Source organism: Labrus mixtus, chromosome 16 (assembly GCF_963584025.1).
Source record: "Labrus mixtus chromosome 16, fLabMix1.1, whole genome shotgun sequence".
Lineage (NCBI taxonomy): Eukaryota > Metazoa > Chordata > Actinopteri > Labriformes > Labridae > Labrus > Labrus mixtus.
Window position 1 is genome coordinate 8,910,854 of NC_083627.1, and position 16,312 is coordinate 8,927,165.

The 16,312-nt window shown below is 42.1% G+C and overlaps 2 protein-coding genes across 2 annotated transcripts in view; one reads left to right on the top strand and one right to left on the bottom strand.

Annotated features, from left to right (window-relative positions):
• Positions 1-16,312, top strand: part of ngly1 (N-glycanase 1) — a 281,389-nt gene that overhangs the window by 261,641 nt on the left and 3,436 nt on the right. Inside the window, exons 2-8 of the mRNA XM_061059160.1 lie at positions 11,135-11,269; positions 12,285-12,399; positions 12,526-12,738; positions 13,895-14,057; positions 14,139-14,358; positions 14,673-14,794; positions 16,145-16,290. Coding sequence (XP_060915143.1) covers positions 11,169-11,269; positions 12,285-12,399; positions 12,526-12,738; positions 13,895-14,057; positions 14,139-14,358; positions 14,673-14,794; positions 16,145-16,290 — 1,080 coding nt within the window. The 5' untranslated portion in view covers positions 11,135-11,168. The remainder of the gene's footprint in view (positions 1-11,134; positions 11,270-12,284; positions 12,400-12,525; positions 12,739-13,894; positions 14,058-14,138; positions 14,359-14,672; positions 14,795-16,144; positions 16,291-16,312) is intronic.
• Positions 9,094-11,138, bottom strand: oxsm (3-oxoacyl-ACP synthase, mitochondrial). The gene is made up of 2 exons (XM_061059164.1): positions 9,719-11,138; positions 9,094-9,636 (listed from the first exon to the last, which is right to left on the bottom strand). Exons 1-2 carry the CDS (start codon positions 10,705-10,707, stop codon positions 9,234-9,236), a joined length of 1,392 nt encoding a protein of 463 aa, XP_060915147.1. The 5' UTR covers positions 10,708-11,138; the 3' UTR covers positions 9,094-9,233.

The window sequence follows — 16,312 nt, forward strand, 5'->3', positions numbered from 1 at the left end:
GAACAACACACAGTTAAAACTTTTCAAACGTGTTTAAAACGGATGCATACACGAGGGGCCTTTGTGTTGTAGCCTGCAGCAACTGTAAAGCACCAGGCGTCCTGTGGCTTCCATGAGCCCTGTTCCCAACAGAGGTCCATTACTCCACGCTGGAAATAAAACACTTGCCTTTAAGTGGGCTTTTTACCCTCTCGGATACTTTCTCCTCTGGAGGGAATTCACTCTGGAGACTGATGATAAAAACCCTCTCCGGTTTGGAAGAGTAAAGACAGTAATGGAAGAATCAATCCCTGAGAGCTGCTCTTAAGATTCATCATTTATCAAGTCCCATTCAGAGACACACATATTTCAGACAGCCTACAGTTTGATTTTGCACTCAAGACACATTCATTTCTAGATGAAGTGTCCATATTAAGTCAATTTCATATCGTAAACAGTGAATTCCTGTTATTTTAAACACATTGATATTTCCTGTCTTTGAGTTACACCTGATATCTAGGGAGGCTAGTCACTGACAGGGGTACCTGCTCATGTTTTCCGGTCTGCTGATTTCATAAATGCATATAATCTATATAAGTTTTCTCTTGGGCTTTAAAAGCTGAGGATGCAGACTGCGTTCAGTTTTTCCTACTTTCACCATCAGCTGATGTCAGCCTGTCATGGATTTATTTAAACCTGCTCCCAGGCACAGCATGCACCCCCTGAAGTTCAGGGCCGTCAGACTGAAACTCTCATTTTCCTCCAGCTCTGTCGGTCCTTCAAACTGCTTGTGAGATTATAAAACTGCTCTTTCTTTGTGCTTAAAGGTAAAGTGGCAAAGTGATCATCAGCAGAAGAAGTTCATCTTAGCAGAGCAACACTTTCTCAATATTGTACACTCAAAGTTAACTTGGTGAAAATGGACGTCACGCATGCATCCTCCTGTAAAAACCAGGGGAAGAGCAATCGTCTTTCTTTGTAACAAAGTGCTCAAACGTTCTTGTTTCGAGAATGTTCACTGTGCAGATATGCACATGTTCACACTGGCTGCTAACTCTGAAATTTCAGGATTTGTTCAGGATTTGTTGTGCATGTGTAAAAACATAAATTTAAATAAAATGTCAACACTCAAAGCTTTGCCTCATACCAGTAATAATAAAAGATATGAGTGTGCAGTCACCCCAATGATCCATTATTTCCTGACTGGTCATTATCATCCTGTTAGTGCATTAACTGCATGATGTTGAGAGTATTTAGGGAGACACATTTATGCGGTTTTCACTTGAGTTTGTCTGTAAAAGCCGTTTTTGTTGCTTTTTTCAGGACATTGTGAAGCTTTTTGTGTTCGACTGTAAAATCTGACTTTTCATTCGAGTAGTTTTTCACACGCACTTAAAGCCAGTGAGATGGAGGAAGCGCAGCTCTTGAACCCTTTTATTCTGCACAATAACTCATTATGAATGTTAATACATGTAAAGGACTCTGTTTAGTTTGTTTTGCCTGCCTGTTGATCTTTCTCCACTGTTAGGAGATGGGTCTGGATAAAGGAGAATTAATGATAACACGCGTGGACTCAGTTATTAGCATCCCTCGTTAAGGGATCATAAACCTTACCCTTTTCATCGAGGAAGCTGCTGGTTCATTATAACTGTGTTAATTAGAAAATCACACCCCCAGTCTGAGTGACATTTCTTTCAAAACAAGATCTGAAGAGTCGATTTTACGAGGACTAAAAATACCAGAAGAGGAGAAAGAGTTTATCCTTAATTTGTTTTTTACATTCAGTGAGAATTAAACATGACACTGCTTTACCCCTCTTTTCTGCACTGAGCCTCTGTTTACTGTCTCCCTCCCTGATTTCTGACACTATCCAAAGTTCTGCCTCTAAATAATGAACCTTAAATAAAATGTAAAATGTATCTACAGGACTGCCTTCACTCAATCACTCAGTTCTTTTCCACTCACGCTGCCTCTGCTCCACTCGGCCTGCCAGCCATGCCCACCTCATCAGCCAGCTCGACTCACCTGTGCACACAGCTGCCTCTCATCTGTAATCAAGCCAGTATAAAAGCCTCTCCTGTTCGCTCAGACGCTGCCTGATTGTTCCTTTCGCTTTCATGCAACACTTTCCAGCATTCACCCTTGGCTTGATTACTGGGTACAGACTCTGCCTGCCTCTGACCACCGAGCGTCGTCACTCTCCTGGTAAACGCTGCAGCCTTCAGTCCCTGACCTCGAGTTCTGCCTTTGTGTCCTTGGATCCTGTCTGCTCCTTTCCTGAGCTGCTCAGCACAGATCCCACAGTGTGAGTTCTGGAGTGTGGCCATGCCAGTATGGATGCACTACCTTGCTGGCTAAGACCCCCTGCCTGGTTAAAACATGTCTTCCACCTGTCCCTGTTGGATTCGTCGTTATAACTGACCACTTTCCTGGTGCTAAACCTGTTGCCTCCTTGACAATGTCTTCAGTCTGCTGCCCCACGGTACGGTTGCACTCTGTATAACTTTTATGTTAGAGTTTGTCTGTTACCTCGGGGCCTAAACCATCTGCATCTGGATTACATCAGACCACCCACAGCTCCTCGACTATTTTTTTTTTTAAGATTTATTTTTGGGCTTTTTATGACTTTTTTCAGAGACGGGATGGTGGATAGAGTCGGACATCAGGTTAGACAGAGAGAGTGGAGGGATGACATGCAGCAAAGGAGCCACAGGTCGGACTTGAACCTGGACCGCTTCGTCTCAGCAAGCCAATCAACCAGCAGGCCTCCAGGGCCTCGCCTTCCTAGTTTCTAAGTTTGAGTTATATTGATACGCACGGGGGTGTTTCAAAAGTTATAGTGCTGAACTGCATTGGTTTTTAATAGAAAAAAAAAAGGCATTGCTAGCACACACAAACAAACAGTGGACCCTTAAGGCTGTAATTCAATACTTCCTTTCCATAACAAAAAGGCAAACAGCTGGACATAATTCGTGGTCACAGAAGAGGTGTGAAGGCCATCCTGAGCCGCAGACACAGCCAGAGGTCTAATTTTAGATGCTGGTGATAAGCTTTTGGCTTCATATGGGACAGGATGATATCAAAGGGGAATGCATGCTGACTCTGTTGCCATGGCGATCATAACTCAGCTTGGATGTGTCTTCTAATTATGAGGCAGGGATGTAAAAAAAAAAAAAGGAGTAGAAGAAGAAAAGGAATGAGATGAACCATTTACATTAAAAGGAATCAATAGTTCTTGCACAGTAAAGCCTCTTGATATCGAGAGGAGGATCGGGTGCACTTAGCTCTCGGAGGAGGAGGGGGGGGGGATTTTGAAACCTTTGTCTTATTTTCTTCTCGTCTTTCTTCTATTCATAATGCCATTCGACTTCCTGGTCAAAGCTTAGAACAGGAAGTGTGGAGTATGCATCCAATGCGATGGCCTGTTTGGGTCTGATTGAGGTGTATGCGTACAAGAGTAAGTATAAGTTTTATTCCAGTCGGATGTTAACATGTATTTTAAAGTCCAGTTTGATGCCTTGATGCCAATTTTCTGACTGTATCTAAACATGCTGCGTGATCATGTTGATAACATTGCTGGCGTTTCCTCTACTATGCACTCTTCTTCATGCCTTCGTGCTTTTCCTCTCTTGCCTTTTGTACTGTGGATGCATCCAAATACGTGTTGCTGTTAAATCAATGCAAAAACATGTCAGTCTAACGGAAGTGTCTGCCTCCTCCTGCACGCCCGACAATGATTTCCTGCAGAATGCATCAGACGAGGACAATCTCCTGCTATGACTGTCACATTTATGAAACGACAAGTCTAGACACTGAAGAGTCCTAGGGGGATAGTATTTTTTTTTTTTGGTCAAGTGTGGTTGCATGAGGTACATGTACTCATAATGTATTACCAACAGGAGATGCCGGCCAGAGCGGCCCCCTTTAATGAGAAACCAGCGTGAGTACCGGCATGGACGCTATAGGCTATAAATCGCTCTTTGTTCCACATAATTTAGCTAATCTTAACAAAGTTAATGTCAGGTTACTGTTTCGGTTATATGTAAAAAAAAATTCAGCGTATTCATTTGCTGTCAGAGAGCCACTTTGTTTTAACACTAATTTGCCACGTAACATGTATGGGGGCCTGCAGGACACTGATTGGCTGTTGAGATCTATAATGTACAAGTCAAATAGATTTTTGCTGAGTACTGTAGACTGACTATATGATGAGTTCTAATATGACTTCATTCCTGTTTGAGATCATCTATTTTTAGTATTTTCAGTTATCATATTCAGCAGCTGACGCGTGGTGTATTTTGACCACACATCATGGATTATCATCATGAAACAGTTGAAGTCAAAAACTTGCATTTTAGAAAAACTCCCATTCGGCTTTCTCTTTGGAAAATTGAAGACAGTCTGTAAAACACAGGCCTTCAGTACGACAGGAAAGTGTGGATGGAGAGCGATGCAGACTCTGGTCATATGAGCCGCTGAGACACTTTGATGTCTTAAAGTGCTGTTGTTATGGTTGTTGTTGTTGTTGTTGTTACACCCCTGCACCACAGGGTAACTTGGGATCTCCCTTGTCCTCTAGTTACCACATAACTCACTTCCTGACCCGCTGAGTTCTTCTTCTGTTAGTCTGGTTCACAGAGGTATCTTCTTGTATCCACTGTGAAGAAATAAACTCGTCCAAATGAATCACAAAACCTGGAAAACATTTTCCCAAACGGTCCTCTACCTTCTATAAGTTGGGGATCTCTGCCCATGTAACGGGTCAGCGGTTTACTACATCTTGATGCACAACAAAATGAAGTTGCATTTAAGGCGCTGCAGGGAGTAAGAAACACTCTCACACATACAGTACCCTGCATTAGAAACTACAGTCAGACAGAGAGTGATGTGAAAGACCCGGGGACAAAATATTCTCAATGTAAATGCCGGGTCTTCCTTTCTAACCCACACAAAAAAAAAAAGCCTTTTTATAACCCATTTATCCTTGTCAAATGATTTCAAATTAAAAAATGGATGAATAATTGATTCATTCATTAGCAGGATGTGACATCCAGAGGAGTTAATAATACGTAATCTCCAAAAATGGGTCGGACAGAAATTCCCCCAGTACAGTAATTCATCATATGGGTCAGGCTTTACATCATGCTATTAATTCAGCAGGGACAGTACAATTATTCACCGAGTGAAATACAGAGCAAAGGGGTCCAGCCTTACAATATATGAGGAGGGAAAACGAGGGTTGTGAGAGTGGACATACTTCCAACACTGAGTGTGCTACCAGAAAGCACAACGACTGAGAGGCTTTCGATCATTCATGAAATAAAGGTTGCATCTGTATTTCTAATGTAATTTATACATATCATAAAGCTGTTTGCATTGGTAAGTTTGTTAATTAGTGCAGCGGTAACCTAGAAGTGCTCTGACCTCTGTAAATTAGTGTACTTCTAGTGATGAAAGATACAACAGAAAACTCAGAGTACTTGGTCTTTTTTCGATTTTTTTTAATTTATTTTAAAATTCAAAACAAAAAATGTGTTCACTACTTTTAAGACTACTTGCAGCTTAAACAAAATTAAGCATGTGTCACGCCCCGCCATAAGGCTATGGGGGGGCCTATGGGGCTAACAACAATCCACACATTGACCCATTAAAATACTTAGAACACCTTAACAAAGCCAAAACAAAGGGATTTGTTACAATATGACGCACTACATGATAACAAAGATCAAATGAGAAACAAAAGACAATCCCTGGCTGAGCAGCACAGCAGTCCCAACTCCAAATGCCATCTGCCAAAATGACTCCCTTTCTGCAGCCAGCACTGGCCTTGTAAGCTCTGAGGCCAGGTGTACCTCGTTGTACAATTTGTAGCTTCACCTGGGCTGGAGACAACAGGAAGTGGAGAAGGAACACACAGCACAGGGAAACATAAACAGTCGTAACACATGCATGTTTTTTTTTTTTTAGGCTCGCATTCCTAACACACTATATTTAATAATAAAAAGCCAATCCTTCGGTCTCACCTTAGGTACATACATATCGCCTGGTGTACAAGGTTTGGCACTGCAGGGTTTTCTTCAGGTGTCATTTTTCCAAAGTAAATCCCAGCCTGTCTGCTTCAGCACTCCAGCATGTGGGAAGTCTGTTGACCCTGAAGAAAGGTAGTTTAAATCCAACGTTCATGGTGATGTTTGGTTTTAGATTGGGGTTTAGACTACCCAGCAGACATTTACATGTTTAGCCTGTGGCATAATGAACGAGGCAACAGATACTAAAGGGTCCATTAAAGCAGAACAAAATAAAATGTTTATTACATTTCTTAGGATATTATATCAACTGTTGGTTGAGGGTACATTGACTGACATCTCTTTTGTTGTTTTAGTAGTATTCCAGTGTATTTAAACACAAGGAGAGAAATATGAAGAATACATGTTCATAAATGGCATCCATCTTGGAATCGGGGCTGTGCTTCATCCTGAAGTTATTCCTGTGTTACTCTCATATCTTAACATGAGTAATTACATAAAAAGAAGAAACAGACACATGAATTAAAGATGCCCTGTGAGGTTTTACTAATCGTACTGTCTCCCGGCTCCAGCTTGTACTTAACATGCAGACAACAAGTGGTTGATGAAGAGGATAATACTTGTGTTTCCAAAAATGTCAGACGCTTCCTTGCAGACTTCAAGATAGATCAACAAAAAGGTCCGTACAATGAGTTGTTTATTCTGTGTACTTTTGTGAGCCTATAGGCACTGTAAGTTTGACTTTATGCTTATTTAACGTCAGGGTTATATTCTCTATTTGAGAACCGTCACAGTCAGATGACCGCCAGAGAAAAAGAGAATAATAATAATCGTTCAAACCTTAAAGAATACTTCGAACAATGAAAAGTGTCCTTTACTTTCCAAAAGGGGAATATTTATCCTGTAACTCTCACTTCAACCCGACACAATGACACTTACCCGTCTCACTCATCCTCTCTGCGCCGCTCATCCTTTGCTTGTTTTCCCAACTAATGAAATTAAAGGCCGCAACAGGCCGAATCCTCACAGAGGAGGAGGTCTCTTGAACCTTTTTCACACGTGCACTCAAGAACATTTCAGCACATGCCGCCCCTGATTCTTCTTGACTTGCCTGTTTGCTCCAACATCTCAGAGCGGGAGACTTTTACTGTTGGACTGGAGCGGGTCTAAGGAGGCAGGACACGACGTAAAAAGGTAAAAAAAGGTAAAAAGGTAAAAAGGACGACTTGATAATGGTGGACAAAGCAACATTATGTCGAATTCTAAAATGACAGTTTTTGCCTTCAACATCAATGCTGATGTAATTGGACATATTCGCAGTTTTAACAAATGAGTGGTAAAGTAGAGTCTTGCATGCAAAAAAAAAAAGCCTATGAAGTTTACACATGTGGGATTTAAATGTCATCATCCAGCCCACTCGCTAGCAGTGAATGTTCCTGAATGTTTGCTGCTAAGTTTACACAAGGGGCCGTGGAAATGTTACAAGGGGGCTGATCCTTACAATTTCAGGAAATGATCAGGATTTGTGTGCGTGTGTGAAAAAACAAATAGTGAGTCCAAAAGGCTCTACAGAGACATCATACCTCCGTTAGATGTTTTAAGTGCTCGGCTCATACCTTCAGCATCACTTATTCTAATTGTGATAAACTGGCCAAGCGTTTTGGAGTTCCAGTATTAGTGTTAGTGATAATTAGCGCTTATTCTCTTCTTGATACCATTCTTCATATCTCCCTCCTGCAGATCATTTCCTCTCTGTTTGCTCTAATGGATGTAAAAGCATCTCACATGTCTGCCTTGCTGTCTCTTGAACGCACTTCCTGTATTTCCTGGTTGCTCTGCGGTCACTTGGCGATGAAGTAATCACCACTGAGGCTTTATCAGACCTCAGTCTGTTCTGATGCTCGTGGTGGTGTTCGCGCTTCTGCTGCACTGAGGGGTCTGCTGAATGCCTTCAGTGAAAACTGGACAGGAAATGTGCTTCAAAGCAACATGCATGACTCGCTGTGAGCCAGCGCCACCCGCTGGGAAACAAGTGAATGTCTGCTGAATACTGTATGGGGGTTTCAATGTTTAGAAAACGGTCGCAAATGTTTTTATTATTATTTTACACAACATGCCAACATTCAAGGAAATAGGGTTGTAGAAAAGCTTCACCTGACAAATTTATATCGTAGCTTGGAGCTTTAACTTTTTCTTCAAATCTGAAGAAAAAACTTGTTCTGATTATAAAATGTCTTTTTGATGAAGTTGAGCTTGAGAAAAGCTTTTAACGTCTGCAAGGAAACGCCTGCCAGATTTCTTTAGGCCACTTTATGAAAGTGTTTCTTTTCCCCTTTAGTCATGATGCTTTTGATGTCTTACATGAACAACATTACAGAAAGAGAAAGATCCTCTTTAAATCTGAAACAGAAGTTACATCTCTCTCTCTTCAAAGTCACCAGACTCCATTTATAAAAACAGTTCATTGACCTTGCAGAACAGAACACAGCGGATGCTATTTTACCGTTACCTCATTTGGTAATGTTGGATCCAAACTAAGCATCTACAACAAAAAAAGATGACATTAGAAAATCAAAACTAACAGATCATGTCAGCAGGAGACCAGCAACTATTTTGCTCTTCCTAAAATTGTTATTTTTGTATGTTTTCGAGTGTGTTGGCTTTAAATATAGATTGTAATGGCTGTTTTTTTGTCAGTCCCTTTTGTGATATTTTTATAACAAAAGCTCCTTTTATTGGACCTTTTTTCGATTTGTAGTTGCCCCCTGGAATGATGTTTCCGTCTTTTAACCCGGTGTACTGCTGCAGACTGCTGGAGAAATAGCAAAACACTTTGTAACTATTTGTCTCTCAGATCCAGAAATAGATCCAAAATAGGTTAAAAATACCACAGCGTCCCTCTAAGTGGGTGAGTTACTTTCCATCCAGTTTTATCCTGCCACTCACAAGTGCGGAAAAAAATAAAAAATAACAATCATGTTGATGAAGAGAGAGCAACACACGAGCCAGATCCTGCAAAAGAACCCAGACTGCTTTTTCAAAGAAGAGCCAATTATTAAACATGAAGAGAAAAGCCGGGACTCTCTCAGAGTTTAATGCTTGCCGTTTTAATTCTGAAGTGTCAAGTCAAGAGTTTTCCACACACAAACATAAAGTAGAGAAGATCAATCCTGCAAAACATTCAGTCAGTGAAACTCGATAAACGAGGAATGAGATTCAGGCTGCACATCAGATGCTGGCCAGACACAATGAGGCGTTGGTGCCTCCGAATCCGAACGAGTTTGTGATGGCGACCCGTCGGCCGGGAGTCTGCCAGGTCTGAGCTGTGCAGGGAACGTAGTTCAGGTCGAACTCTGGGTCCGTGCGATCCAGGTTCAGGGTCGGGGGAAGGACCCTGTGGTAGCAGGCCAGAGCAGTGAAAGCTGCCTCCAGGGCTCCTGCGGCCCCCAGCAGGTGTCCCGTGGCCCCCTTTGTGGAGGACACAGCCAGGCGCTCGAGGTCACCGCAGAAGAGCCTCTTGATGGCGGCGTTTTCAGCCGCGTCGCCCAAAGGTGTGGAGGTGGCGTGGGCGTTTACGTATGTCACCTCTGCTGGCGTGACACCGGCATCTCTGAGTGCTGCAGCCATACACCTGTAAAGAAAGATTAATAAACATGACAGGCAGAAATGTGTTTTTGTCCACCTTTCTTTATCAACCATCCTCCATAACTCGCCTGAACGCTCCATCGCCGTCTGCAGTGGGTGCTGTGATGTGGCTGGCGTCCCCCGAGAGTCCGTACCCAAGCACCTCCGCGTACACCCTCGCCCCTCTCCCCACCGCGTGCTCCAGCTCCTCCAGGAGGAGCACCGCCGCCCCTTCCCCCATCACAAAGCCCTCTCTCTCCGGGTGAAAGGGCCTCGACGCCCGCGCGGGGTCGTCGTTCCATTTGGTGGCGAGGGCCCGCGCCCTGGCGAACCCGGCTACGGACAGAGGGCCCACGCACGATTCCGTTCCCCCGGCCACCATGGCGACCGCGTCCCCGTGCGCTATGAACCTGGCCGCGTCGCCTAAGGCGTGCGCGCCGGTGGTGCACGCTGTGGAAACCGCGTGATTGGGACCCTTCAGCTTGTGCTTGATGCTGATGTGACCGGCGGCCATGTTGACCAGGATGCGAGGCACGAAGAAGGGGCTGACTCTGTTGTACCCTTTCTCCTTGAAGGCGGCAGAGGTGCGAGCGATTTCGTCCAGAGACACCATGCCCATGCCGACAGCCACCCCGGTGTTGAGATGCTCCTCTGTGGTCTCTGGGTGCCACCCTGAGTCCTCTAGAGCCAGCTGAGCGGCGCCGAGGGCCATCACAGTGGCCGGTGACATGCTGTTGATCTCCCCAGGAGAAGCGAACCTGTCCTCCTTGAAGCAACCCACTTCGTCTCCTCTCGGCACCAGGGCTGCAACTTTGCAGGGGACTGTCTTATACTCCTCTGAGTCCAGAGACACAATCCCACATTGACCTTTGACCAGCCGGTCCCAGGGCAGTGCAGTCCCAGTTCCCAGAGGACACACTAACCCTATCCCAGTAATAACAACTCTCCTTCTGTGGGGTCCAGAGCTGTGCTGCCTTTTTGAGTCTTGGTTTGGACAAACAGAGACCCTCTTTTGCAGAAGTGTCCTCATAATCTGTAATCTCAATTTAGTCCAAACGAATGGTGATAAAGCAGACATGCTGCAATCTCTCCCTTGTCATGAAACAGAATTAATGTTAAAAAAAAAGAGTATCCTTTAGTATTCAGATAAAACTGTACTTTAGTTTGAGACTTAAAAGCACTTTAACCTGAGCTGTCAACACATCCATGCAACGAGAAAACGACTCCATCGTTGACTCATTAAAGCACCTTAGAGTCAGCTCTTTCCAACGCCTGATTTTTTTTAACAATTAAATCCTAATTTAAAAATTCCCTTTATACCAATAAAGCAAAATATTAAAATGTAATGTTCTATGCAACATAATCAAGGTGAAAATTACAGTCTTAATGCATGTTTCACATTTTTAAGGCTGTAAAAAGTAACTCAGGCAGCGTGAGGGCAGCTGCAACAACATCTATCAGCCCGAACAGCATTTTTAGCTTCAGCTATCAAACACTAAAGTCACGGTTTTGTTTTTAGTTTGTGCATGAGCTTTAAGTATGTCTGAATCCCCAGCGGTCACAACATTGTGTGAGAATTCAAACGAGGAGTTTCTTGACGCCTCAAAGTTGTTACTCACATACGCCGACAACATTTTAAGGTAAATGTTTTGAACTTGTGAACGCAGCATGCCTCTGCTGACATGGACTGTGTTAGCCTCGCCGTGGTTGTGTAACATCTAATCTGGGTGGTGTTTCTTTTAGGCTTTTATTTGAATGCATCCAACAGTAGCTAACTTTGTTCATCTGTGTTGAGTAACCAAACGACACCTGCGTCCGGATTAACGCCGCAGTTTCTGCACACACCGGACGTCTGTTGTGCGTCCAACCAAAACCCTGTTAAATAATCTGCTATTTTTTCCGAGTCTTTGTTATTAAGCTCACAAATACACATGGAAGCTCACTTTTTCAATTTTGGCATCGATGTCAAGGCTGTTCTGGTTAATTCGGCATACAATTGAACCACTAATTAAAAGCAATTATGTTTATTTGAGTCTGTACCTGATCTAACTCACTGTTCACTTCATGTGTCTGTCTACTCGCTGTTATATTGTATAGTTTCTGCTTATAATATGTCTACACTCATGCACTTTAACTTATGTCAATACTGTCCATTTACAACTCTGTTTTTGCACATTTACATTTAATCTTTCATATTTAATCTTCCTATTTAAGACTAGTAATGCTTAGTTAAATCCTGGTTGTATATATTCACATTCTTATTCTTGATATCTTTTAGTACTTATTTACTTTGTAGTTAATATTATAATGTGTTTAGATTTGCTAACATTGTGTTTTTTACTCATATTGTGTGTTTGGATAACCTGCTGCTGTAACGCCACAATTTCCCAGTTTGGGATCAATAAAGTAATTCTATTCTATTCTATAACATTGGCTTTAAATTAAATACTAGGTAGGGTGTTTCTGCCACGTGTACATTGAAAAACAACACCAATCAATTAACTAATCATGCCGATTAATTATGTCGATATTATGTTTGTACATTTCTCATTTGTAAACATGTAACTCATTGTTGTGTACTTTCCCCACAGAGGAACAAAGTGTGCTTTTTATTTTAATGCCTCTTATTCCTTATTTGATATCACCTTCCATCAGGTATCCGAATGAGGAAAAGTACAAATCGATCCGCATAGGCAATCCTACTTTCTCCACCAAGCTGCTGCCCATCAAAGGTGCTGTGGAGTGCCTCTTCGAGATGGGATTTGAAGAGGTAATAACTACTATTTTGCCATTGCGATAAGTTCAAAGCTGGTACATGCTCACATCCCAAGTGTCTTGTTTGGTTATCCGTCTTTGACTGTGGGTAGTTATTATAACATCTTCCACTTCTTTCCAGGCTGAGACACACCTGGTGTTCCCAAAGTCTGCATCAGTGGATCAACTGAAGCTCATCAGGGAATCCATAGCGAAGGAGAGGGATCAGAGGCTGCAGCCTGTGCAACCCTCTGCTCAGCCTGCTGCGGCCTCTCCCTCGGCTTCGACGCCGGACAGCTCTGCCTCAGCATTAAGCCAGCCAGTCGTAGCACCTGCAGCACAGCCATCATCCTTGGTAAGGATGTGCCCCCCCCCCCCCCCCCCCCTCCCCCCGTGTTTTAAATTGCAAACACGGTGATTGTAATAATACACCAATTTACATAAATCAAACATGAAAGGATCTACTAATCTTGTGATATGACACAAGTGCCAGTTTGCCCCAAAAGGAGGGGAAGAAGAAGCAAGGAAAAATATAAAAACATTTAGAAAATGACATGCTTGTAAGATTCAAGATTCAAAAAACGTTATGGTCTATCACACAGTGACAGAAAATGACCTTTGGTTGAGGCTCAAGTAACTTAAAAACAACCGCACCAACTAGACTCACATATAATCGCCCACCACAGTGAAAGAGGAAACATACATTCAGCACAATTCTACATATGTCTCCTTTTATTCATGATACATTTTCACTACTTTTCATGGCTCTTGGCTCGTTTGTAACTATTCTGATTCCTGTATAACCAGCCTTACTGGCATTTTTCCGCCGCCCTGGTTGACACTTTGTGTTTCGCTTCTGTTTTCTTAAGTTTCATTTTCACAAAGAGCAGACTACAGTGTGCATTCAGCTCAGTTATCTCCTTACGTTTAAGCCTCGGAGTTGATATGTCCGTAAGTAACATGTCATACATTGTTTGAATGCATTTTTATGAAGAGATATTTCTGTTTATGAAGATTACATTAAGCCTCCAGTTGTGAGTACACAGCGGAGATCTGTTTTGCTAACCGCTAAATAGCTAACATTGAAGCATTGTGTCATGTTGTATGTGTACTACAGAGTACTGACACTTTCCGGAGTTGTTTAGCTGCTGAATAAATGTGTGTAAGAATGTTATACAGCAATGTTACATGTGAATACATGGGGTTACAATTCAGAAGGATTTAAAAAGTAGTTTAATTCATATTTTCATCTCAAGCTATTAATGTACATCATGTACATTTAACTATTTACAGTTTCATGTCATGTGTGTATGCTTTACATGTGCAGTATATTGACACAATATTTGTACTGTATTTTCAGTTTTACAGAAACGACCATCACTAAAGCCCCTTTGTTCAAGAAAACGGTTTTATTGGAGTTTTTTGTTCGCTATCTGTCTAGCCTTGCTCAGAAACGCAATCGTGAGGACAGAATAGTAACGTTGATGTTGTGTTGTCTTTCTGTCTTTCAGGAGAGCAGTATGAGCTTCTTAGTGACTCTCCAGGCAAACTTCCAGCATGTGATGCTGTATGAAAACCCAGAGCTGCAGCAGAAAGCCAGGAGCCACATCCCTCACCAACAAATGTCCTCTAATGCTGAACAAAGGCTGAAGGAAGCCAAGGACGCTGATTCAGGTAAAGTCCCCCAAATCAATACAACACATTGTTTATCTGTCTTACACTGTATGACTAACTTGCTTGCTTTCCTGTTTGCAGAATGTAAACTCGGAATAGAGGACTTTCTGGCGCTGGAGTTGCTCAGCTGGTTCAAAAAGGACTTCTTCTCCTGGGTGGACTCTCTGCCCTGCAGCCGCTGCGGAGGCCAGACGCAGAACTCCAGCTCGCTCAGTCCCACTGCAGATGACCTCCGATGGGGGGCCCAGCGAGTGGAGAACCACTACTGTCAGAGCTGCCAGCTCTCTACCAGATTCCCCAGGTCTGTGTGTGTTTGACATTTTAGCTGCAGTGAGGGAGTTAGAACATTTTTTTTACAGACAACATCAAAATTTGGATTTAGTTGCAGAAAAATATTAGCCAAGAGGAATATATTTTTTCACTAATTCTACAAATCATTGTTACATTTTTTTATTTCATAGTATTCACTGTTAAAACAGTTTTAAGAAAGTGAGAAATTAAACATTTTTGCCTGCATACTGTCAAGAGTACACGGTAACTGTATATGGAGAGCAGTGGGTTGCATTAATGAAAATATATTTTGTATGCTTATTTTTTGCATTATGCTAATTTCAGGTACAACAATCCAGAAAAGCTGCTTGAAACCAGGAGGGGGCGCTGTGGAGAGTGGGCTAACTGTTTCACATTGTGCTGCCGAGCCATGGGCCTGGAGGCCAGATACATCTGGGACAGCACAGGTGTGTACATCACTCACAGAAATCACTCTTTGCATGTCATAAGGTAACAAGCATTAAACATTCTGAAACCAGGCATGCAGTGTTATATATCAGGAGGAACTTTAAGTCCTAAAGAGTGGCCATTGTTACTGTTTTTATTACCCATAGGTCCATTTCTGATTTTACGAGAGCATCTTACGTCCATATCAGGGAGTGAAATGTCCTTGGTTGTCAATAAGTTTGTCCAGCAGTATCCCTACTTGTACTTCAAAAGTTATTCTTAAGTTTAAAAAAAAGGAAACAGGCAACTATTTTCATAATGGAAGAAGCATGATGGGAAATGTCTAACTTCAGGGTTTAAGCCTCCTGATATGCGAGTATGTCCTGGTTTCTTCAGTTTCTTACGATAGTTAAATTGGATATCTTTGAAGTTTAAGAACTGTAATTTTGACAAAATTAGAAATTTGAAGAGTCCCCTTGAACTCTGGATGTAAGTATTTCGACAATAATTTGGCTCATCAATTGATATTGAAGAAAATCAGTTAGTCACGGCTTAAATCAGGACTCACAGAGAAGTGAGCGCCATCTTAAAAGTGAAGATCATAACATTGAACTGAGCACTTTGGAAAAGTAAGTAAGGGCATCTTGAGTTGAGATTTCTGCTTCCAATAACATCTCACTCTGTCCTGAAATAACTTCTGAGTGTTTCTAAGTTAATCCTGACGTTAAACTCACAAACTTATAAATCAAATCAAATCAAATCAACTTTATTTATATAGCACTTTAAACACAACATTGATTGATCCAAAGTGCTGAAACATTGCAGAAACAAAGCATTACAAAGTAACAGACAAGAATAACAACAATTAAAAAAACAAAAACAAAAAAAAATGGGTTACTGAACATTAAAAGCAATTGAGTAAAAATATGTTTGAAGGCGAGTTTTAAAAACACCAATAGTGGGAGAGAGAGACGGATGTCTGGGGGCAAAGAGTTCCATAGTTTTGGTCCTGCAATAGAAAAGGCCCGATCCCCATTGCACCTTGTCCTCGATAAATGTTCTTACGTGATAAAACTTTTTAGTTTTCTCTTGATGGTCCACCTATAATTTCTCTTTTCCTCTTTCTTTATAAATATTATTCCTGTGCCAACTTAGCACAACTTCCAGAATTTTTCCATTGCAATCAAACCTTTAAGGATATTTAATGCTTATTGTACTGGTGCCTTTAGACAAGGATATGATGTATCAGTCAAATTTCAAACATTGTACTGTCATACCTGACCAGGTTTGTTAAAAATATTCATGGTGTGTTTAAAATAAAAGAAAGACTCAGTGAAATCCAATTTGTTACTCTCTCTCTGTTGATTCAGACCACGTGTGGACGGAGATTTACTCGTCCTCTCAGCGTCGCTGGCTGCACTGTGACTCCTGTGAGAACGCCTGTGATAAACCCCTGCTGTACGAGATCGGCTGGGGGAAGAAACTGGCCTACGTTCTGGGTTTCTCTAAGGACCAGGTAAGACAGATAGACACTACAT

What these genes read in the sequence shown, in the direction of transcription:
- oxsm (XM_061059164.1), bottom strand. Translation starts at nt 10,707, where the DNA reads ATGTCTGCTTTATCACCATTCGTTTGGACTAAATTGAGATTACAGATT. An exon ending in GACGGCGATGGAGCGTTCAG is followed by an intron (nt 9,637 to 9,718) that starts GCGAGTTATGGA and finishes CTTTCTTTACAG; the next exon opens with GTGTATGGCTGCAGCACTCA.